General features: G+C 36.9%; 1 protein-coding gene across 1 annotated transcript; it reads right to left on the bottom strand.

Annotated features, from left to right (window-relative positions):
- Positions 1-15,713: 15,713 nt before the first annotated feature.
- On the bottom strand, positions 15,714-24,615 carry LOC135154913 (uncharacterized). The gene is made up of 2 exons (XM_064103153.1): positions 23,451-24,615; positions 15,714-18,794 (listed from the first exon to the last, which is right to left on the bottom strand). Exons 1-2 carry the CDS (start codon positions 23,714-23,716, stop codon positions 18,152-18,154), a joined length of 909 nt encoding a protein of 302 aa, XP_063959223.1. The 5' UTR covers positions 23,717-24,615; the 3' UTR covers positions 15,714-18,151.
- Between the last annotated feature and the right edge of the window lie 43 nt (positions 24,616-24,658).

Below are 24,658 nucleotides of genomic sequence, written 5' to 3'. Positions count from 1 at the left end.
CTTTCTATCCTATGTACCCGATCCCTTCGTCCGCCTATCTATCTTTTTCCAATTTCAATTCCCTCAACCTTCTGACATTCCTGCCAGTGAGTGAGTGATTTTCCCCATATCTAGTGATATATCATGTTACTGTCGCATATATTTTCACGTTCATATTTATTTTTTTATGAGTAAATGGGTGCATTCATATTTGTTTTTAACTGTGTATATGGAAATAAAACAAATGCAAATCAATACATAAATACAACTGATTTCAATGTTAAATACCTCTTTTATAACGTCTCCAAATGAGCAGAATTGGGAGCATAATGTAACACCTTCAAAGAGGAATAAAAGAAGTATTTTGATATAAACATTGCAATTACCACTTGATGAGAAATATATATCGATCACGATCCAATACATTTCATTTCTCGAATGATATACCAAAAAAGAATTAATTTCGACAATAAAGTGCAATCGCCCGATAGCAAATACCAGTAGTAGCAAGATCCCAACTGTTTTATTGGGCAGCCCCTGGGTAACCTTTCCCACCTTCAGTGCCACTTCCAGACCTACACTTGGGAGGGGTGGGCTGCAAAATGCAGAGCAACGAGGACTGCGAGGTACCCAAATATCCTCGTGTAATGGTAATTTTATGACCGAATGTATAATTTCTGCACGTTTCACATCATGTAAAAAGGCTAAATAATAATTGAAAAAATGTTCGCTCGCTTCGCTCGCTCGAAAATTAAAACTGAAGTTGATATTCGGGCAATGATTATCAGCCCCCCTTGAAAAAATTGTGCCTATACGTCGATGCCTACTACCCCCCCCCCCCCATCGTGCTCATCATCCTTGTCACTTGCCCCCCCCCCCCCCTGACGAAATATGCTAGGTACGCCACTGAGTATAGTCCCGTATCTCTGTCATCTTTTTATTATTTCTCGCTATTACTCACCATCTTATTATTATTCCCAATATTCTATTTTAACTTAATTGTATTTTCTTACGCCTACACTGTCGAATAATCAATAAGTCCCAATTTTCAAATGTTTGATAATTTATATAATCTTAGGGGATCCACGCTTAACAAGCAATGCTTTTTAGTGGATCCCCTCATTTCCATATAAGATTTTGTTAAAACTATATATTTTACAAATGTTTGGGAACTCGTATTGATTTGTAATCATTGTGATCATATTTCTTTTGTATTTGTTTATATTTATGATGTATGTTTGATTTGTATTTGCTTATAACGTTAATAATGGAAATGGAAAAATAAACTTTAACTCGAACTAATTGGGGGATTGGTTCTATAAATTATTGTATTGTTATAACTATAACAACTAATAGCTATTCATTTTATCTGTCCTCTTCCCTGTTTCATGTATTTATATTTCCAATTTCGTCTGTACCCCCTCCCCATCTCCACTCTCCCTTCCTCCCTCCCCCCCCCCCACCCTCTCCCCCTCTCTCTCTCTATCTGTCTATCAATCTATCTATTTATTTCACGCACACAAGCAAGGCAGTTTAACATAAAATTATAAAATGTCAGCAATACTGCTATTTCATGCATGTATTTTGGATAATCCGATCGACGTGCAAGCAAACTTCCCATTCAAGAATAATTAAATAGGGCTAACTTCAGCTTTGACAGTTTGACATTTATGAAAGTCAGGTTACTTACTTTATTATACATTCTTTCCCCAATTTCACTTTTTTTCTTTCCACTACACTCTGACACTTTGACAAAAATCACTTCCTACCACGGTTCGGTGTAAAAATGGCAGAGGTAATAATATCAGAGGTAAATAAATGGCAGAGGTAAATATCGCAGAGATAGAAAATGGCAGAGGCATAAATGAATCTCTGTCAAGAGTAATAGTAGTTATTATTCCACTGACATCATATTTTTGCGACTATATAGTCTCGGTGATGTTTAACGCATGGTTCATTAATAAACATTTTTTTTGAAATCCACACAAAAAAGAGAAAATCACACATACAGCGATATAAGTTCCTTTTTTCATCATTGTTTGCCTGAAGTTTATGTCACGGTTAGGCATTTCATCATATGAAGAGTTTAGTTGCAAAAGGGTTTAGGTCCACTTTGGACCATTCTGAGAAAAACCATGTTTTTTATTCTCACTTTCTGCAATATTCTTATGAGAAACTAAATTGTCATGATGTACTATACCCTATCATGTGAACATAAAATTGGGTATAAAAGAAATCTACCTGTCTTCAATTTTTTCTATAAATTCTTTTAAAAATTATCATTGGCCCCCCCCCCCCTATTTTTTGACAACCTGCAGAAAAAAAGTGTGCAGAAAAAAAGTGTACAGAAAGAAAAGTAAGAAAGAGGTATCATACCCATGATGTGTAATTTACAGCCTCGTAACGGCCGGCCCGATCCCAGCCGAAAGGAAACAAGAAAAAAGGTGAGGGGAAGAATTGGAAAATAGACTTTATACAAAAAATTTCGCTCGCGCTTCGCGCTCGCATTGCCTGTGTAATGAATCTCATTCAAGAGGATTAAATGGCACTTATATATCCAGTCCTGAAATCAATTTGCATACAATATCTTAGCTCGCACATCAAGCTTTCATTATTTTGTTTGATTTACATTATTTTGTTTGATTTACACAAATTGTTTATATATATATAATTTTCAGCTCCCACTGCGCGCTCGCATTGTTTGATTTGTGTGTTACCTATCCTCTTTGGACATTCTTACCAAAATTTGTCAAAATGCTCCTTTATCATGTCAGTATATCAAAAAATTAAGCTCGTGCTTCGCGCTCGCATATAATTGCTTGAGACACACAGCTTGTTTTTTATTAAAATAAAAACGCGCTTAAATTGTCCAGTTTTCAGGTCGGAATATCCAAATTTTTGAGCTCGCGCTTCGCACTCTCATTATTTAATTGGTGATACTTGTATCCTCTTCATTAATCACCAAATAACGGTCTTAATTGAGTCCCTTTTCACGTTACTATAATAAAATTTCGGCTCGCGCTTCGCGCTCGCATTGTTCAGTTGGATACTTATCTTTTTTTCATGATTATAAAATCTCCTCAGAAACTTCAGGTCTATAGACATAAAATATCAAAGAATTTAAGCTCGCGCTTGCGCTCGCATTATATATTAAGACCACATGAGATACCTTATCTTGTTTATAACAATGAAAATTAACATGTACTTAAAACTTCAGTCTTTAGTTAGGACTACCCCCTGAAAAACCAACAAAAAAGTCAGATTATAGCGGCCAATCTAGAAAAATGTTGATGAAAATATTGTTCGGCCCCCCCTATTGGCGAAAGCTGGATCCGCCCCTGTCTCTCGCTCCCCTTTCAGTACTTTATTCCTTCTCTCTTCCCTCTATTCTTCGTCATGTCTTTGTTTTCTTTTGCGTTTTTAGTATAGTCACTAGCGTACCTAAGGGGGGGGGGGCAGGGAGCAGACTGCACCCCCCCCCCCCTGACGAGTCACAAGCAAAAAAAAGGAAGCGAAAAAAGGGAAAGAAAAGAGGAAAAAGGAAGGAGAGAAAAAAGGGGCGAAGGGGAAAAGGAAGAAAGAGTTTAAGAGAAAGGGAAAACAAAAACTGGACTGCAGACTGTCGGAAAAAATGATTAACTGTCGGGCACCCGGGGCTGTTCCAACTGATTCGGTTTTTTACTTCCACCATCTTTGTTGGTAAATAGCAATTAAACTGTACTCTTTTATTGGTAAATTGTGATTTTTACGCAATGCGACTTTTAGAGCTCTCTGTACCGATAGTGAGGACGGACTGGGCTGACCAGGGACAGGAAAAAATGTAGAGAACAACTTTTAGGTAATATAGTTATAAAAATAAAAAAATTCGCTCGCGCTACGCGCTCTCATCAATTTTTTAGTTGGATACCTAAAATAAATGTCTAGTTTTCAGGTTGAAATATCAAAAATTTTCAGCTCGCACTTCGCGCTCGCGTCAATTAATTAGTTAAAATAGAAACCAATTTGTTCAGTTACAAAAAGTGCTTATAATATCCAGTTCTTAGGCCGGAATTTCAAATATTTCAGCTGGCGCTTCGTGCTCACATATAACTGTTTAGGTATATCCATCCTCATATTCCTGTTCATAGTTAAATGAAGTGCTTAGAATTTCCGGTTTTCAGGTCGGAATATAAAAAAGAAAAAATATCAAAAATATATCATTAGAAACCAATTTGTTCACGGTTACAGAAATTGTTTAGAATATCAAGTTCTTAGGTTGGAATATCAAAAATTTCAGCTCGAGCTTCGCACTCGCATAAAATTCCATCTTGTTCATAATTAAATGAAATGCTTAGAATGTAAAGTTTTCAGGTCGAAATATCAAAAAATTTCAGCTCGCGCTTCGCGCTCACATCAATTAATTGTTTTTAACTACCATCTTGTTCATAGTTTAAAAAAAAAAGGGTGTCCAGTTTTCAGGGGGGAATATCTCAAATTTTCAGCTCGCTCTTCGCGCTCGCATCAATTAATTTTTCAGTTAGAAACCAATTTGTTCATGGTTACTAAAAGTGCTTAGAATATCCAGTTCTTAAGTCGGAATGTCAAAAGTTTTAGCTCGCGCTTCGCGCCCGCACGACTGTTTAGATACCCATCCTGTAAAACTGCTTAGAATGTCTAGGGTCCAGTAAGGAATATCAAAATCTTTAGCTCGCGCTTTGCGCTCGCATAAGATCCCCATCCTTTTCATAATTAAGTGCACAAAATGTATCGTTATAGGTCTAGATTTTCAGAAAAAAATCAGCTCGCGCTCGCAATTATTATTTTTATATTATTTTAGTGTTAATTGTTAGGCACGTGTCAGTGAAAGTGAAGACTTTTTTGGGGTGGGGCTTGTCAAAATTTCTGTAAACAATAATGTCCCCCTTAAAAATCTAGGATCTGCCCCTGGGTTGGATATAAATGAGTTTTGGTCATCGGACGTCAGTAATCGGTACCACTAGCGTACCTACGGGGGGGGGGCAGGGGGCAGTCTGCCCCCCCCTGACGAGCCACAACCCATGCAAAGGACGCATCCCTGCCCCCTGACGAGCTTGAAAGACCCTTTTTTTTTTTTGCTTGTCAAATTTTTTGGCGGACGGTTTTGCCCCCCCCCCCCTGTGGAAAATCCTAGGTACGCCACTGATCGGTACTGATATATGTCGGTAATCAAGGTCCTCCACCCCCCCCCCCCCCATGGAAAAGGCCTAGCTATATACCCCTGCTTACACATTCCTCTGGTTATTACCGCCCCCCCCCCTTTCTATCCTATGTACCCGATCCCTTCGTCCGCCTATCTATCTTTTTTCCAATTTCAATTCCCTCAACCTTCTGACATTCCTGCCAGTGAGTGAGTGATTTTCCCTATATCTAGTGATATACTGTCACATATATTTACACGTACATATTTATTTTTTATGAGTGAATGGATGCATTCATTTTTGTTTTTAACTGTGTATATGGAAATAAAACAAATGCAAATCAATACATGAATACAACTGATTTCAATGTTAAACACCTCTTTTATAACGTCTCCAAATGAGCAGAATTGGGAGCATAATTAACACCTTCAAAGAGGAATAAAAGAAGTATTTTAATATAAATATTGCAATTACCACTTGATTATAAATATATATCGATCACGATCCGATACATTTCATTTCTCGAATGATATACCAAAAAAAGAATTAATTTCGACAATAAAGTGCAATCGCCCGATAGCAAATACCAGTAGTAGCAAGATCCCAACTGTTTTATTGGGCAGCCCCTGGGTAACCTTTCCCACCTTCAGTGCCACTTCCAGACCTACACTTGGGAGGGGGTGGGCTGCAAAATGCAGAGCAACGAGGACTGCGAGGTACCCAAATATCCTCGTGTATTGGTAATTTTATGACCGAATGTATAATTTCTGCACGTTTCACATCACTGTAAAAAGGCTAAATAATAATTGAAAAAATGTTCGCTCGCTTCGCTCGCTCGAAAGTTAAAACTGAAGTTGATATTAGGGCAATGATTATCAGCCCCCCTTGAAAAAAATTGTGCCTAAACGTCGATGCCTACTACCCCCCCCCCCCCCATCGTGCTCATCATCCTTGTCACTTGCCCCCCCCCCCCCCCCCCCTGACGAAATATGCTAGGTACGCCACTGAGTATAGTCCCGTATCTTTGTCATCTTTTTATTATTTCTCGCTATTACTCACCATCTTATTATTATTCCCAAATATTTTATTTTAACTTAATTGTATTTCCTTACGCCTACACTGGCGAATAAGTCCCAATTTTCAAATGTTTTATATATTATCTTAGGGGATCCACGTTCTACAAGCAATGCTTTTTAGTGGATCCCCTCATTTCCATATAAGATTTTGTTAAAACTATATATTTTACAAATGTTTGGGAACTCGTATTGATTTGTAATCATTGTGATCATATTTCATTTGTATTTGTTTATATTTATGATGTATGTTTGATTTGTATTTGCTTATAATGTTAATAATGGAAATGGAAAAATAAACTTTAACTTGAACTAATTTGGGGATTCGTTCTATAAATTATTGTATTGTTATAACTATAACAACTAATAGCTATTCATTTTATCTGTCCTCTTCCCTGTTTCATGTATTTATATTTCCAATTTCGTCTGTACCCCCTCCCAATCTCCACTCTCCCTCCCTCCCTTTCCCCCACCCCCCCACACACTCTCCCCCTCTCTCTCTCTATCTGTCTATCAATCTATCTATCTATCTCACGCACACAAGCAAGGCAGTTTAACATAAAATTAAAAAATGTCAGCAATACTGTTATTTCATGCATGTATTTTGGATAATCCGATCGACGTGCAAGCAAACTTCCCATTCAAGAAAAATGAAATAGGGCTAACTTCAGCTTTGACAGTTTGACATTTATGAAAGTCAGGTTACTTACTTTATCATACATTCTTTCCCCAATTTCACTTTTTTTCTTTCCACTACACTTTGACACTTTGACAAAAATCACTTCCTACCACGGTTCGGTGTAAAAATGGCAGAGGTAAATAATAGCAGAGGTAAATGAATGGCAGAGGTAAATATCGCAGAGGTAGAAAATGGCAGAGGCATAAATGAATCTCTGTCAAGAGTAATAATATACAAATATACAATGACACTCGTGGATCTGGCTAAAACTATTCGCATCGAAGGAACATCACATAGTACTACTCTCCCGAGGGCCATCGGCCCGAGGGAGAATAGTACTATGTGATGTTCCTGAGTGCAAATAGTTTTAGCCAGTTCCGAGAATGGGTCATTGTATATTTGTTTTATATCCCTTCCACTCATATATATTCTTCATACGATATTCTTCGTTGATACCCGACTTTTACAGCAAAACAATTTTTAATAAGTCGATGATGGAACAATCGTTGAGAAAACAATAAGCCTTGCCGTATTGATCGCCTGTTCAGCGAGCGCACCTGGTTAGTGCAGCTCGCCGAAAGTTTCCCGTGGCATGCAGTAGAGAGTACCGTTGGGCGCTGAGCAGCGCTCTGCTCGCATCGCGCCGCACAGCTCGCGAATCGAGTAGGGGGCGGGGTCAAAAAACGTATAGTTAATGCGTGACGTCAGCAAGGAAAATGAACTATTTCATGGCAAACGTTTTTCGTAGTAAAACTATTCTTTTTCTCCTTGCGTACACTCTCAATACAACAATTTTAAGTAAGGGATATAATAGCTATTATCCCACTGACATCATATATTTGCGACTAGTCACGGTGATGTTTAACGCATGGTTCGTTAATAAACATTTTTTTTTTGGAAATCCACACAAAAAAGAGAAAATCACACATACAGCGATATGAGTTCCTTTTTTCATCATTGTTTGCCTGAAGTTCATGTCACGGTTAGGCATTTCATCATATTATTATTATGTGTTCATTGGCCTATAACGATGCTATTTACGAATTCGGTGGAGGTGTACCGTGAGGGCTTTTAAAAAGATTATGAACGACATATTTTTTTTGTCATTAAATGATCAGAAGCAAAATGAAACTGCACGGTTCTCATTAATCTTTTTATAACAATCCTTTCTGCCTGGCTGGTTCTTTTTATCCAAAGCTTTGCCATGTTTATCGATGAAAAGAGGAGGAAAAGTAGACATGGGAAAGGTGGAAAGACAGAAAGGGGTTTGGGGCGGGGAAAAACATAAATAATATATAGGGAAAAGCTTAAACGTTAAAATTCCCACGAACGATTGTGGTTAAATATTTTGTCCTTATTTGTTTGTCGTCTGTATTATTCTTCTTTTGGTTAAGAATGACAATAAGCATGCATTCCCAGGTTCGGCACGGAATATGTAACTTATGAAAAATCAATAACAATCTTGTTTTGCCTGGAAAACCAAATTGGGGTCGATTGAGGGTATGGTTCATATTCTTTAAGTAAAAGAAGACCCTGGACCTTTACCACTGCATCCACTGTGATTTCGAATAAACGCCTTGATGATCAACCATTGGAAGCGGGGGTGCTGTCGGGTATTTTGTACACCGAAAGCAGCACCCCCTGGAAATAAAAGGATGGTGCTAAAAATAAATTTAGAGATTTTACACAAATATCCGTTATTTTGAACTGAAGAAAGAACTTTGTCTATTTATTATTATTATCATTATTTTGGGTTGTAATTATTTCATCTGATCCAAATGAACTCAGTTCATTTTGTTGGGATAAAATAATGCTTTTTGGTCATTTTCCCCCTTCTAAACAAAATCCCCTTTCATTTTGGAGTGAAAACTTTTTCTGTGATTTTTAACAAACCAGCACCCTATATATCTCTGTCATTTTTCCTTTTACCATTTTTTACCGCTAGAGCCGTGGTGTCGTGGTTCTGACTCTCGCCTGGTAAACAGAGGGTCGTGTGTTCGAATCCCACCGCGGTGTAGCGTCCTTTGGCAAGGCGTTAATCCACACTTTGCCACTCTCGACCCAGGTGCTAAATGGGTACCCGGTAGCGCGCTACCCGGTAGGATGCGAAAGATATTGTATGTTTGATTTTGCCAGCGCCATATGAGGCTGCGATGAATGCAAGGAATGCTCCCCAGGGAGTGGAAATTGTGTATTTTTCGTGCGGGATTGAAAATAATATGCTGTAACGCGCTTTGAGCCATTCTGGGAAAAGCGCTATATAAAAAATTGCTATTATTATTATTATTATTATTTACCTCTGCCATTTTTAACTCCGCCATTTTTACCTCTGCCATTATTACTTCTGCCAATTTTAACTCCATACCTCTGCCATTATTACATCTTTCACTTTTGCCTCTGTCATTCATACCTCTGTCATGTTTACCTCTGCCATTTTTACCTCTGCGATATTTACCTCTGTCATTTTTGCCTCTGCCATTTTTATCTCCGCCATTTTTACCTTTGCCATTTTACCTCTGTCATTTTTACCTTCGCCATTATTACCTCTGCTATTTTTACCTCTACCATTATTACCTTTATTTAACGTAGTGGGATTATTTTCCCCTAAAATGTCAATTTCAGGGCTAAATGTCATTAATTTTCAGCTCGCGCTTCGCGCTCGTATTATTATTTTAAGTTAATGATTATGGTGATTAAAATATTCGGTCTTAAGATTTTATAGTATTGAAATAATAGGCTCGCGCTTCGCCGTCGTATTAGGTCGATTTATTTAATGGAGATATCTATCATCCCTATATTTCCTAAAAAGAGTATTTTTAAATGTTATTTTGTTCAGGTCCGGATATCAATAGTTTTCAGCTCGCGCTTCGCGCTCGCATTCATTGTTTAGTTAGATACGCATCATATTTATGATTACAATTCCGAAAAATATTCACACTCTCATTGGTATTATGTTTTATTTTAAGTGTGGTATTATAATACACTTCGAAAGGGGCGCGATTTTACCACTTGCCCCGAGTGCCGTTTGTCTTATAGACACGCCACTGGCTAAAGGCGCTAATCGGTGCATTAATCCCACCGGGTACTCATTCACCTCACCTTGGTTGAGTGCACCGCAACGTGGGTCAATTTCTTGTCGAAGGAAAACACGCCATAGCTGTGATTCGAACCCTCGTCCCTCAGATTGAAAGACGAGATTCGTAACCAATGTAGACCAAGATGGTTGTTCTTGATACATTTTGAGTACCAATATAAACAAATGATTTGTATTTACCTGCATGTAAGCGTATGTAAAACATACTTGATTACCCTTATGTCTATGTTTCAGTTATGATGCCAATTCAACAAATACCCCCAACACGGCCAAAGTTCAATGACATTAAATGACCTTTAATTGATCTTGGTCAGGTGACCTGAAACGCGCACAGGAAGTTCAGGGATGCTTAATTGCTCTTATATTGAAGTTTCATGAACTAGATCCATGAAATTTCAAAGTTATGATGACAATTCCACAAATATCCCCAAACATGGTCAAAGTTCGTTGACCCTTAGTGACCTTCGACATTGTTCGTGTGACCGGAAACTCACGCAGGATCTATAGCGATGCACTATTACCCTTATGTTTAAGTTTCATGACCTAGGTCCATAGACTTTTTAAGTTATGACATTTCAAAACCTTGACCTTGGTTAAGATTTTGACATTGATTCCCCCAACATGGTCTAAGTTCATTGACCCTAAATGTCATTTGACCTTATAGTCATGTGACCTGAAACTCAGACAGGATGTTCAGTAATACTTGATTACTATTATGTCCAAGTTTCATGAACTAGATCTATATAACTAGGTCTTTACTGGTCCAAAATTATGGAATTCTTTTTCAAAGGATATTATACAATGTAATTCAATACAAAATTTCAAAGGAAAACTTAAAAATTATCTTCTGAATTCATATTAGATTATCGTTTTTTTTTCCCAAAGTAATGTAATTCAGAACTTAATATGTAAATGTGTTTATTAATTTCTCTTTGTATATATGCTTAATCGTTTTATGATTTCTGTATACAGTGTATACTGAATCATTTATTTTTATTATTATTTATTTATTTTTATTTGTATTTGTTTATTTTTTTTCATTATATATATATATATATATATATATATATATAGTGTGATGATAAGTTTACTTCTACCAATCGCTGTTGAGTTGTGAATATTAAACATAATGAGATGAGGCAAGGCCAACTCAACAGATGACGCAGGACACCATTATTTGCTTTAGCTTTCGTCTTTTAATTGAGACTTCGTCAGAAGCGTCTGAAAAATATAAGGAGATACAACATCCAAGTTTGTTTTGCACATCAATGAATTATCACCAAGTTGAATATATTCCATAATGACAAATTAATGAATGAACAGATAAATAAAGTAATGAATAATAAATAATTAATTCAATTAAAATAATAATGATATAAATGAAAAAGACATACCTGTAATTACAGACTATTGTGATAGTTAAGTATGACCGTATCCTATCTCGTTCTTTAGGAAAGTGGCAAAAATTGCAAAAAGAAAACATTGGTTGCTAGGTGGTGAAAGCGCAAAGCGCATTGGTAATGCGCATAAAATTTATGTCACAATGAGTATGAATATTCATGATATTAGATATCGTAAGCTGGAGGATGATGACGAAAACATTGTTTCTTACAAGCATAGTAATCAAATCTCTATGAAACGATATAAATTTTTGAAATCAAATCGAGTAAAGATTATAAATAAAATTGTTGATAATTCGCGTACTAGTGACCAAAAGTCTCACTTCTCAAGCTTGGGTCATCTAGAAAAAGTATTAAAAAAATCATTTAATTAGTGACACTGATGTAACAAATGTGACCATGCACATCAATGAATTATCACCAAGTTGAATATATTCCATAATGACAAATTAATGAATGAACAGATAAATAAATTAATGAATAATAAATAATTAATTCAATTAAAATAATAATGATATAAATGAAAAAGACATACCTGTAATTACAGACTATTGTGATAGTTAAGTATGACCGTATCCTATCTCGTTCTTTAGGAAAGTGGCAAAAATTGCAAAAGAAAACATTGGTTGCTAGGTGATGAAAGCGCAAAGCGCATTGGTAATGCGCATATAATTTATGTCACAATGAGTATGAATATTCATGATATTAGATATCGTAAGCTGGAGGATGATGACGAAAACATTGTTTCTTACAAGCATATAAATTAAATCTCTATGAAACGATATAAATTTTGAAATCAAATTGAGTAAAGATTATAAATAAAATTGTTGATAATTCGCGTAATGACCAAAAGTCTCACTTCTCAAGCTTGGGTCATCTAGAAATCACCTAACAAATACATAACAATAAGTATTAAAAATAATTTAATCATTTAATTAGTGACACTGATGTAACAAATGTGACCCACGATTGAGGTTAATTAGAAATATCTATTCTTCTACATTGATGCCGTTTGGTACAAGTGTCTTAAGTTTCAGAATCCAATATGACTCTCGTTTGAGTATGATTGATTCATGCTGTTTTCTGATAAGTTCTATTCCTACAATTTGAATATCATCTGTGGAATGATTATCAGAACTGAAGTGGGCAGCAATTGGGATTTCCTTGCGTCTACTCGTGTGATATTTCTTTATGTCTGATCGTGTGTTGCACATTCTTGTGTACAGTGTATTAGTAGTCTTCCCGACATACTGTTTGTTGCAGCGTTTGCAAGTAATGAGATATAATACCCATGAAGATTTGCAATTGATTTGCTGAGTAATTGGGAATTTCTCTCCTGTTACTGTGCTTACGAAATATTTAGTGTTCAACATGAATGGACAGATACAACATTTCTTAGCTTCGCATTTGGATGAGCCCATGTGTTCACTCTGATTGTTTTCAGAGTTGATTGAAACACGGGACGATACTAATAAGTCTTGAAGAGAGCGGCATCGTCTAAATGCGATAAGGGGCGGTTCTGGAAATATTTCCTTTGTCACTTCAGATTGATGAAGAATGTCCATGTGTTTGCGAGCAATTTGGGCAACTTTACGCAGGTTGGGGTGATAGGTGAGCACAAGAGGTGTTCTCTTCATTGTTTTGTCTTTCTTCTTATAATGTAAGAGGTTTTCCCGAGGGATTTCTTTAGCCTTGTTGATGGCTTTGCTCACTGAATGGGGATTGTAATTACGTTTCTGGAGATGTTCTTGCAGATCTGCGATACTAGATTCAAAGTTGGCTTCTTCGGAACAAATGCGCCTTATTCGGATTGACTGGCTATAAGGAATGCTATTGAAAACATGGTGTGGGTGAGATGAATCGGGAAGAAGATAAGCATGGGTGTCCGTCGGTTTGGAGTAGAGAGAAGTTTGTAGAACGTTCTCTTTCATGTAAAGTAGAACATCAAGGAAGGAAACTTGAGAGTTAGATGTTTCAAACGTGAATTTGATTGTTGGATGGAATGAATTGGCAGCTTGGATAAATTGGTCAAGAGACTCCCTGTTTCCAGACCAGAGAAAATTAATATCGTCATTGTATCTACACCAGGATGATCTGTAAGGCTGTTGTGAGACTGAGGAGAGGAGTTTCTCTTCTAAGTCTGCCATAAAGATATTGGCATAAGAGGGTGCAACTGGAGTGCCCATGGCCGTTCCTTGGTTCTGAATGTAGAATTCCCCTGCAAACTGAAAGTTGTTCAACTTCAGAATTAGTTCAAGTAATCGAACCATATCACAAGTAGGGGGATCTTTCGATCTCCGTTTTTCAAGAGCTTTCTTACAGGCTTGGATACCATCTGCATGGGGAATGTTGGTGTACAGGGATTTGACGTCGGCTGAGACCAAGAATATCCCATTAGGAATTGGGCCCTCTGAGTTTATTTTGGAGATATGTTTCAGAAAGTGTGTTGTGTCTTGTATGAAAGACTTAGTATGTTGTACCAATGGACGCAATACTGTGTCGAGAAAGCGAGATATTTGAACAGTAGGGCAAGAACATCCGGAAACAATCGGTCTTCCTGGATTGCCCAATTTATGTATTTTGGGCAAAAAATACATTTGTGGGCATTCCGATTTGATAGGGATCAGTAATTGCTTGATGTCTTTTGGGACCTTTATGTCATTTATTACTTTTTTCACTTGATTCAAATGCTCTTTGTTAGGATCACTCTCAGTTTTCCTATATGTCTCCGTGTTCAATTGTCTATGGCCTTCAGAAAGATAGTTCTGTTTAGATTGAAATACCACTGCTGACCCTTTGTCAGCTCGTTTGATAATAACATTCTTGTTTTCTTTAAGTTCACGGAGAGCTTGTCTTTCAGAGGGAGAAAGGTTATCTCTGTGTCTTTTGGTGATGAGTGGTTGCAGAGATTCCTCAAGTTTATCTAGGTATAGGGTTAATGCTGGAGGGGGGTTAAACCGGGGAGACCAAGTGCTTTTGGGAAGGTTTTCCCTTCGATAATCTTTCCAAGACTTTGTTGTGTGGCATTTGGTCAGAATCGTTATCATCCTCTTGAATCAAACTTGTTTCAGATAATGATTTACTCTTTTGAGAAGACTGCTGAATTTTTTGGTTGAAGTAGCATTTTAGCAGCATGCGTCTGCGGAATGCCCGAAAATCTGACTGAAGTTGCAGCGCGTCAATTTTCGGAGGAGTGTGATGATATAGTGTGATGATAAGTTTACTTCTACCAATCGCTGTTGAGTTGTGAATATTAAACATAATGAGATGAGGCAAGGCCAACTCAACAGATGACGCAGGACACCATTATTTGCTTTAGCTTTCGTCTTTTAATTGAGACTTCGTCAGAAGCGTCTGTAATTACAGACGTCATCATCCTCCAGCTTACGATATCTAATATCATGAATATTCATACTCATTGTGACATAAATTTTATGCGCATTACCAATGCGCTTTGCGCTTTCACCACCTAGCAACCAATGTTTTCTTTTTGCAATTTTTGCCACTTTCCTAAAGAACGAGATAGGATACGGTCATACTTAACTATCACAATAGTCTGTAATTACAGGTATGTCTTTTTCATTTATATCATTATTATTTTAATTGAATTAATTATTTATTATTCATTACTTTATTTATCTGTTCATTCATTAATTTGTCATTATGGAATATATTCAACTTGGTGATAATTCATTGATGTGCAAAACAAACTTGGATGTTGTATCTCCTTATATTTTTCAGACGCTTCTGACGAAGTCTCAATTAAAAGACGAAAGCTAAAGCAAATAATGGTGTCCTGCGTCATCTGTTGAGTTGGCCTTGCCTCATCTCATTATATATATATATATATATATATATATATATATATATATATATATATATATATATATATATATATATATAATATTGTTTATTTCTTTATTTTATCTTGTATTTTATTCATAAAATATACTTATAAAAGGGGGCCTTCACCCTACAAGCTCTGCTTTTTAGTTGGTCTCCTTCCCTTTCGATTTCATGGTATTATTGTATTATAAAAAATGATTTAAATGTTATATTTTGTAAATATGTATATTGAACTATCATTGTAAATGTAAAAAGATTGAAAGAGAAAATAAATGAATTGAATTGAATATACTTTCTAAGTTATGATGACATTTCATAATCTTAACCTTGGTTAAGATTTCAATGTTGACGACGCCGACGCCGCCGCCGCCGCCGAAAAAGCGGCGCCTATATTGCTATGCTATGCAGGCGAGAGAATCTATATTCTTCTTTCAATTTTAGCTATGAAGACGACGCACATGCAGAGGAGCAGATGTGAACACGATGAGCTTAACAATTTATTTATTTGTTCAATCATTTATTCATCCATTCATTCATTCATTCGTTTATTTATTTATTCATTCATTTTTTACTTGACTTATTTACCCAGGGTCTTGGGTTGTAATAGAAAATTGTCAAATATTAGTATTTGTATTCAATTACAGATTTACAAATTGGCAAGATAGCTAAAAAGAATTTGTCCCCCACGCTCCCCCTCCACCCCTCCCCCATGGGCTTGAGAACGCTACTTGAAGAGATTCAATTCAATTCAATTCAATTCAATAATGGTTTATTAAAAACATGCCTCGCAGCCAAAGGCTGAATAAAAACATGTGTACAATTTACAACAATAGAATAATACTCAAATACAAACATGAAATTATATAAAATTACTAGTACTTCTTATTATAATACAAGGAAAGAAATTGTTGAAAGTAAATAAAATCATACATTGTATTGAACATAATAAATATTAAGTACGCAAATTCTAACCACAACAATGAGGCACATTGTGCATGCATGAATGAAAAGTATTAGAAAAGAAAAAAATGGGGAAGGATAAAGACGGCAAAGGGAGACAGACAGAAAAAAGGTGAGTAAGGGGAAAGGGTAATTAAAAGGAGATATAGGTAGAAAGTACAGAGAGAGGATTGGGCCAGAAAGATTAAGAAAGTAGTGGCGAAGATTGAAAACAAACAAGAGCATCATGTAAACTATGACAACAAATTAAGTACAGAGTACACTGAAGGGTGCTGGTTTTTTTCGGGGGGGGGGGTGACATTTTGCTCAAGAAAAAATTCTAGAACAGACGGTTATATAGCGAGTTTTAACTCCGCGACGTTTAGAGTGTTCAAGAAGACGGTCAATTTATTAAAATTGCCCGTCAAATGACAATGAACATCTAGCTGGGAGGTGTTTAGCGAAAATTACTGATCCAGAATATTAGACTCTTCCTATATAAGTTTTGGTGCTGACGAAAAAATACAAATAATTATGTCGTTTGTCCAGAGTCGAGGACAAAACTGCTGTTTGATTCAGAAATTTTCGACAAAGACTTCTTGGTTATTCTTTGTCATGGAGGGCATTTGACAATATATTTTCTCTGTTCTTTAGCCCTACATATAGGCCTATCGCGGAGCGAGTTCTCACTATGCCGCCAAATACCAAAGAAAACATACATAAAATGTTGCTCTTGTATAGAATATAAGAGGTCAACATCGATGAAATCTGTATATAGTTGAATATTTCCTTCATGGTCACACGGGCCTAACTACAACTGACAGGCAAAAGATATTCATTCGAGCCAACCCGTAGCTCAATTTTTAAATTTGATATTGCTATTTGACAAAAATGAATAAATAAAATATGATTGACAATCTAACACTGATTATAGGGAGGGTACCTACTGAACTTCCTTTTTCCAAATTGGAAAGATATATCACTACTTTGGAACTATTTTTTTTACTGGCGGAAGAATTAGAGCCATTTTGCTCTTTAAAGTGATGAATTTGATCCCGTTAGGTGTAGTCTTCATAAATGCTGATTTATTTTTTAAATGAGCCGGCCGAGGTACCCTTTTTTGGTCAGATATGGAATGTCAGACATTATCCTAGGTTCTATCCACAGGTAGTAAAAATTCAACCCTCGAATTTCCTCCTTATTTTTTATGAATTTTGTTTAAGTACCACACTCTAAAAAACGAAGTGCTAAATTTAGCTCTTAAAGAGCGTGTATAGTGACTGCACTTCGGAGTGCTGATTTTTCTAGTTCAAATTTGAACGAGAAAATCAGCACTCCGAAGTGCAGTCACTATAGACGCTCCTTAAGAGCTAAATTTGCACCCCAGTTTTTAGAGTGCACTTTAACACACGAGGATATGGGAAATGAATTAGGCCTGTGATACCTCATATGTATATTGATCTTTCTGTTTCTGTTTCTGTTTATGGTAACTCCCGTAGGAACTCGGCAGGACAGCATTTTTGCTGGTAAACACCAAGCTGGTATATAACCAATTACCTAGGAAACATTTTACGTCTAGGTTAATCAGTCATAGTGGCTGACGTTATAGACGACAGATATCACTCTCGGGCCTTTTTTTATCAAAGTGGAGACAATGGCAGAGTTGGGATTCGAACTCACAACCTTGCGATTATGAGTCCAATGCTCTAACCACTGGACCACACGGCCCGTGTGGTCCCAGAGGCGTCGATCCATGTTTTCAATACGAGGGGGGGGGGGGTGCAAATTAAAGTGAAAACAGAAAATGTCCAAAACTTTCTGTAAATATTAGTGATATTAATTTTGTAGTGCTTTCCAGTGCTCTTTAAAAGCACTCCGTTTATTTGCATTGCATATTATAACATTTTTGAAGTTGTCGAAATTAAAGGGGGGGGGGAGCTTGAATTTATGAAGTGCCTCTAAATTCCCATGAAGGCAGATATGCCCTATTGTAATCTATTTGTGTATAGCTCCCGGTAAAATGGCATCGAATAGTCAACGCAACGAAGGACGTCATCATCGAGCTGATCACGTGGTATTGGTACCAATTCAGTTGGTGCCTCGAATTGGGTACATTTAAAGGCCCTCTCGTAGAAACCTGACCCAACGCCCTCGAACAGGTTTGGTCCTGCTGTGTTAAAGTTCTGGGGGAAATCCTCAATGCTCGAGGCCCACTGGAGAAGGCTGTCGTTGTATGGAAAACCAATCGCCTCACAGAGGCCTTTCAAGATCTTCTGAGGGTTGGAGGCGAGATCATAGGCATCGATGATGATTGGGTTGGGGTCTAGGTTGTCCTTGACGTACCTCCAAAGCTGGTGTTGACTTTCGTACCACGACATCGGTCTGGTGTTACTCGGGTCGTCCCGGATGATATCCAACCCTAACTTTTTGTCCGCTGGGACAAATAGTCCCGTAGTCAACAGAACCTTCCGAAAAGACGCGTAGGCTCTCGTTGGTTCCCTCGTCACGAAGACGTATCGAAAGTCACGCGGAAGATAATCTTGGGCGTAGTCCTTAAACTGGCACATTTCTTTCATCAAGACAAACCTGCTTTTCGTAGTTTCGACTTCCTCTTGAATATCATGGCATCTGGCAAGTAAAAATGAAAGAAATTAATATTATTGTTAAATATTAGTTTCTGTCGATACACAATTTTTCATGCATGCTCGATCTCACCGGGTTTGATAAAATATGCCCGACTAACACGTCTGACCTGTGTCAAAACTTTTTTTTTTGTTACTCTCTCTCTCTCTGTTTCTTTCATTTTATGCATTTCCAAATCCAAAGTATACCAAAGATATATCTCTATCATAAATTGTATATATATTTAAGTTACTTTCTGATCTGTGTTCGATAAACATAACATATATGTTTCATTATATTGCATTATGCTATACTTTCTCTATGTTAAATTTCAATACGTTATTTCTTGTTGTATATATAGGTATATTTGAAATATATGGAAAATGTATTGAAGTATTACTGAATAAAGACATACTGCTATATATTTCCTTATGTTATCATTAACTGAACAGGCCTATACCCTGCAGTATAAAATAAAGAAAATGAATAAATAAATAAATAAATAAATAAATGAATGAATAAACAAATAAATAAACAAATAAATAAATAAAATATATAATAAATTATTGTAAAATGAAACGTCCATATCAAATGAATGAAGTTTGTGATTAAATTCAATAATCGTACCAAAACTTGGCAAATCACTTGCAGGCTTATTTTAAGGAGAAAAAAAAGGAAAATCCCAGAAAGAGTGGAAATGGCGGGGAAAATATGATTTGGAGGGGGGGGGGGCGGTTACATGGAGCAATGGAGCCGGAAAATGTATGTATGTAACGCCGCTGTTTGTGAAGAATACTACTTAAGACAACGAGATGAAAACTGGTTCAAAACGAATGAATACATTGAACACAAACGATCATTGCTTGAAGAACAAACTAAATTTGGAGACGAAAGGTAGAACCATTTATATTTCAAGGTGACTTTTGGAAGGTAGCTGAATTGGAACAGGATGATCTTACGTGGAGATCGATCATAATGTATTAATCGACCAAAGAAGGTGCTTAGCTTCAGAACACGTGCTGCAATAAATGCCCTCCCTACAGCTGATTATCTCAAACGTTGGGGTATAAGAAAATGAGTACTCGATGTAAACTTTGCGGAAACCATGAAACCCTGGCTCTCATACTAAATATAATGTACTACTTCCCATATTAATGGCCAAGAACGTTTTTAACTACGGATATAATAGCATCATTAACTTTGCTGTGCAATCACTTAAACAGATTAATGACGCAGATATATTGATCTATATGCAGCCATCCAAGCCCGGGGGGGGGGGGCACTCAGTATATAATGCATAGTGGGTATGTGCCGCGGAGGGGACCCCCATTTTTACATTCAAATTTCCGTTCCAAGGCATAGCATATTTTTGTCTTTTTGAGAAAAAGAACAAAGAAAGCCGCTCCAAGGCATAGCATTTCCTTCTTATCGAGAAAAAAGAAGAAAGAAATCCGTTCCAAAGCTTCGCATATTTTTCGTTACGCCGTTCCGGTCGCATTGATTTGCTACAAGGAGTAGCAATTTGGTGAAAAGCGGCCGTAGAGCGCTTTTCGACCATCGCCTAAGCGAGAGCGCACCCGGCGGAGGCCGCGCTAGCTGCGTCATGCACGATTGCCCGTTCCATAGGGATGCATACGCACTCACAGAGATACGGAGATCCGTTTCGAGGACCCCCGTTTTCACAAACATTTATAGTTCCGAAGCCCGTTCCGAGGACCCTCCTTTTTACAATAAGCCCGCTCCAAGGCCCCCGTTTTTTGCCTCGCCCGCGGCACACCCCTACCACTTTTTTTTGTCGAGTGCCCCCCCCCCCCCCGGGCATCCAAGGTCACAAATAAATGGGGAACTGCATGATGGCATTATAACAGCAGAACGGCTGGATATTCAGATATTGTTATTGTGGATACAAACCGTATACATGGTATAAATCAGTAGTAATTGGGGAATTAACTGTTTCTTTCGAGCCTAATATCGAAAGCGCTAGGAGACAGAAATGTGAGAAATATGCCTCTCCAATTTTAGATTTTCGGGAAAACTGTTTTTCTTGCCATCTCATATGCTTTGAGGTTGGATTAATTAAGGACAACAAATATACCAGATAACTGCACTATCTAAGTCGATCTGCCGTTCGGTGAAACCTCGCAAGTACCTATTTCACATCACCCATGAAGATAGCCATTTTAACATCTTATGCATTATTCAAAGGTTAACGCAACCCCAGAAAAAAAATGATTCGAAGAAAAAGAGTAAAAATCAAAGAAGCATAATACTGATAATTTCATCAAAATAGGATGTAAAATAAGAAAGCTATGACATTTTAAAGTTTCGCTTATTTTTCAGTTATATGCAAATGAAAGAGTTGCTGATGTCCCTACTATTTCTTTTGTATTTTATGGTTTGAATTATACAATATTTCCATTCTTTACAGTTTTGACATAAAGGACCCTTTTGTTAGAACCACAAAATGTTAAAAACATGATAAGTACAGTGTTCACGGAGGAGTAAAGTTTTGTTTTACACAGTGTAAAAAATGAAGTGCTAATTTAGCACTTACAGTGCCTGTATATAGTGACTATACTACGAGTGCTGATTTTCTAGTTCAAATTTGAACTAGAAAATCAGCACACTCGTTTTTACAGTGCATGACAAAAAGGAGAAAATTTGAATTTTTCCTATTCCATGTAATGAAATACAAAGGAAATAGTAATTGGATGATGTCATCCAGGGGCGGATCCAGCTTTCGCCAATAGGGGGGGGGGGCGAAAAAAAAATACCCATATTTTCCCCGATCGGCCGCTCAAAGTTGATTTTTATTTGTTTTTTGAAGGGGTAGTCCTAACAGTCACTTCTTAGCTTTATTCTCACAAAACATAAATAAATAGTCTCCTATAGGCCCTAATTGAATAGTACGAGCGCGAAGCGCGAGCTATAAAAAAAAAGGAAATTTAATGTATTTTGTCCTGAAAATTGAACATTCTGAGCAACAATTGTGATTTTGAACAAGATGTGTATGTAACTAAATAATCACTGCGAGCGCGAATCGCGAGCAGAAATTATTGATATATTTTTTAATATATGGAAAACAGACCTTAAGGACTGTTTACAGTTACCCATGAAAACGATACGTATTTCAATAATCAAATAATGCAAGCGCGAAGCGCGAGCTAAAAATGTTTTACCTAAACATTTTAAGCACTTTTTGTAATCATAAACAGGATAGGTATATATAACTAAACATTTCATGCGAATAAAAAACAAACTGTGTATTTATTGTGTGCCCGTGTGTTTGAGATTTAGACCTAGAATCTGGGCATTCTAAATACATTTCTTTTATTATGAAAATCAATAATGCGCGAGCTGAAAAAAACAATTGATGGTGATCTGAAGAGGGTCAATTAAAGCAAAGTGGATATGGATCGTACTTCACAAATGATGCGAGCGCAAAGCGCGAGCCGATTTTTAAAATTATTATTTAAACCAATTAAGCACCCGGGGAAATTGTAAGGACATTTTGTCATCATATGAAAATGACTATTTCCTATCTCCTTCCTAAGCGCGAGATATGAAATTTGTCAATATCGATATTCCATTCTGAAAAAAGGGACAATTTAATTATTAGGTATTCATTAAATTGTTACCTTATTCATAGAGCTATTGCCTTATTCATCGATCTAATATTAATGAGAGCTCGAAATCTGTTAAAAATAAGGCCTGAAAACTGGACATTTTAAGTACATGTAATTTTTTAATATTGTTTAACGGTCTACTTGTGCACATATGATAATCCTCCTATGCAGAGCTAGTCGGCCGTTGATGGAGCGCAGGAGACCCATGCATGTGCAGGCCGGAGAATGTCTTGATGCGCGCAGTTGTGGTTGTGAACTAACAGAATGCGGTGCCACTGCAAATAGGCCTGTGGGGATCGGGCCGGACCGTTATGAGGCCGTAAATTAAACATGGGTATGATAACCTCCTTCGTACTTTTCTTTCTGTTTTTCAGCGTTTCTCTCAAGTTAAAAGGACATTTTTTTGGCCAAAAAATGAGGGGGGGGGCGGCTCGCCCCCCCCCCCTTGGATCCGCGCCTGTCATCAGTCCCCTCATTTGCATACGGATCAGGGGCCCGTCTTACTAAGAGTTGTGATTGATCCGATCAATCGCAACTATGTATGGAAAGCCAGCAAAGTAAATATATAAAATACATTTTTGTTTTAAACAAATATACATACGAATGTATATCCATAAATTCATTGATTTCTTGTCAATTTGGTGTGTTCTTCTTTGTTTACAAAGGACATTTTGCAAATTTCCTGTAGAAAAAAACACTGATGGATTTCCATAGAGTTACGATTGACTTGGATCAATTTTAACTCTTTGTAAGACGGGTCCCAGGATGTTAATATAATTATTACGTGAAATTAGGCACGACTTTAAAATGTTATAACTTTCTTATTTTCCATCCGATTTTAATGAAATTTACAGTGTGATTCTTGTTTGATTTTTACATTTTTATTCAAACCAACTTTGGTTAGGGTGGACGTCTTGTTCTTTAACATATTTAACGGAAGGGCTGAACCATTATGGGTCAAGCGCTGCTCTGCCCATAATACCGATAATTTATAAAGGGTGGGGTTTATTATACTGTACATAATGATTATACTCACGATACTCTTCGTGGATATATCTTCATGTTGGTTGCCTTGAACCAAACGTCTTTGGCCTCTTCATAGTCGGCTTCATTCCCCTCAAGCTTCAGGGGAAGTTTGCGACCAGTCGCCGTCTCAAAGCAACCGCCCACCAGTGCCGCGACGGTATACAGCTCGAAATATATGTCCATATCTTCTATAGCTGAAAGGCACTTGGTGAGGACTGTAGATCTAGACCTTGGAATGCACCAAAGTGCAACTTTCACCTGCTGCCTGTCAGCCATGATTGAAAAGACAAAAACTCTCCCAGTAAACTTGTACCAGTAATAGGCCTACGCTTTAGATTTCACTGTGTGGGGGAATAGATTAATGTTCTGTGACTGCAATCCCAATTTCACACCAATATTGTCATGCTGTTTACCGATCACAATGATCAGACAAGTTGATAAAATGATAATAGTTGTACCATGTTCCATGACCCTGCATTGTTCCCGTCATTGTTTACCTAGCGACAGTAGGAAACGGCACTACGATCACAATTGTTTATTAAGGGGGAAGTTCACCCTGACAAAAGTTTATTGTAAAAATAGCAGACAAAATAATAATAAAAAATATATTGGCGAAGGTTTGAGGAAAAAATCCATCAAGGGATAAAGTTGCTAGAATTTTCATTATTTGATTTGTGACATCATATGCGAGCAGCTTTCCTACATAATGGTAAAAAGAATTCTCGGCAAATTTTAAATGGTTTTTGCTGTAGGCCTACCTTTAGTATAGCAATAAACAAATCATTTCACACCCGTTTCTTAAAAGAAAGCAAAAATAAGTCATCCCGAACCATTAAAAAAAATTGTTGTTTAAAAGGGAAGTTCACCCTGACAAAAGTTTATTGTAAAAATAGCAGACAAAATAATAATTAGAAAAATATTGGCGAAGGTTTGAGGAAAAATCCATCAAGGAATAAAGTTGCTAGAATTTTCATTATTTGATTTGTGACATCATTTGCGAGCAGCTTTCCTACATAATGGTAAAAAAATTCTCAGCAAATTTAAAATGGTTTTTACTGTAGGCCTACCTTTAGTATAGCAATAAACGAATCATTTCACACCCGTTTCTTAAAAGAAAGCAAAAGTAAGTCATCCCCAATCTTTAAAAGTGGAAATACATGCATTTTATATCAAATAATGTATGGTGTAGCTGCTTGTTTATGACGTCACAAATCCGAA

This window comes from Lytechinus pictus, chromosome 8, assembly GCF_037042905.1.
Source record: "Lytechinus pictus isolate F3 Inbred chromosome 8, Lp3.0, whole genome shotgun sequence".
NCBI classification, from domain to species: Eukaryota; Metazoa; Echinodermata; class Echinoidea; order Temnopleuroida; family Toxopneustidae; genus Lytechinus; species Lytechinus pictus.
Note: the sequence above shows the minus strand (reverse complement) of the source record. Positions and strands in the feature narration are given on the sequence as shown.

What these genes read in the sequence shown, in the direction of transcription:
- LOC135154913 (XM_064103153.1), bottom strand. Translation starts at nt 23,716, where the DNA reads ATGGCTGACAGGCAGCAGGTGAAAGTTGCACTTTGGTGCATTCCAAGG. An exon ending in ATATATCCACGAAGAGTATC is followed by an intron (nt 18,795 to 23,450) that starts GTGAGTATAATC and finishes TTTACTTGCCAG; the next exon opens with ATGCCATGATATTCAAGAGG.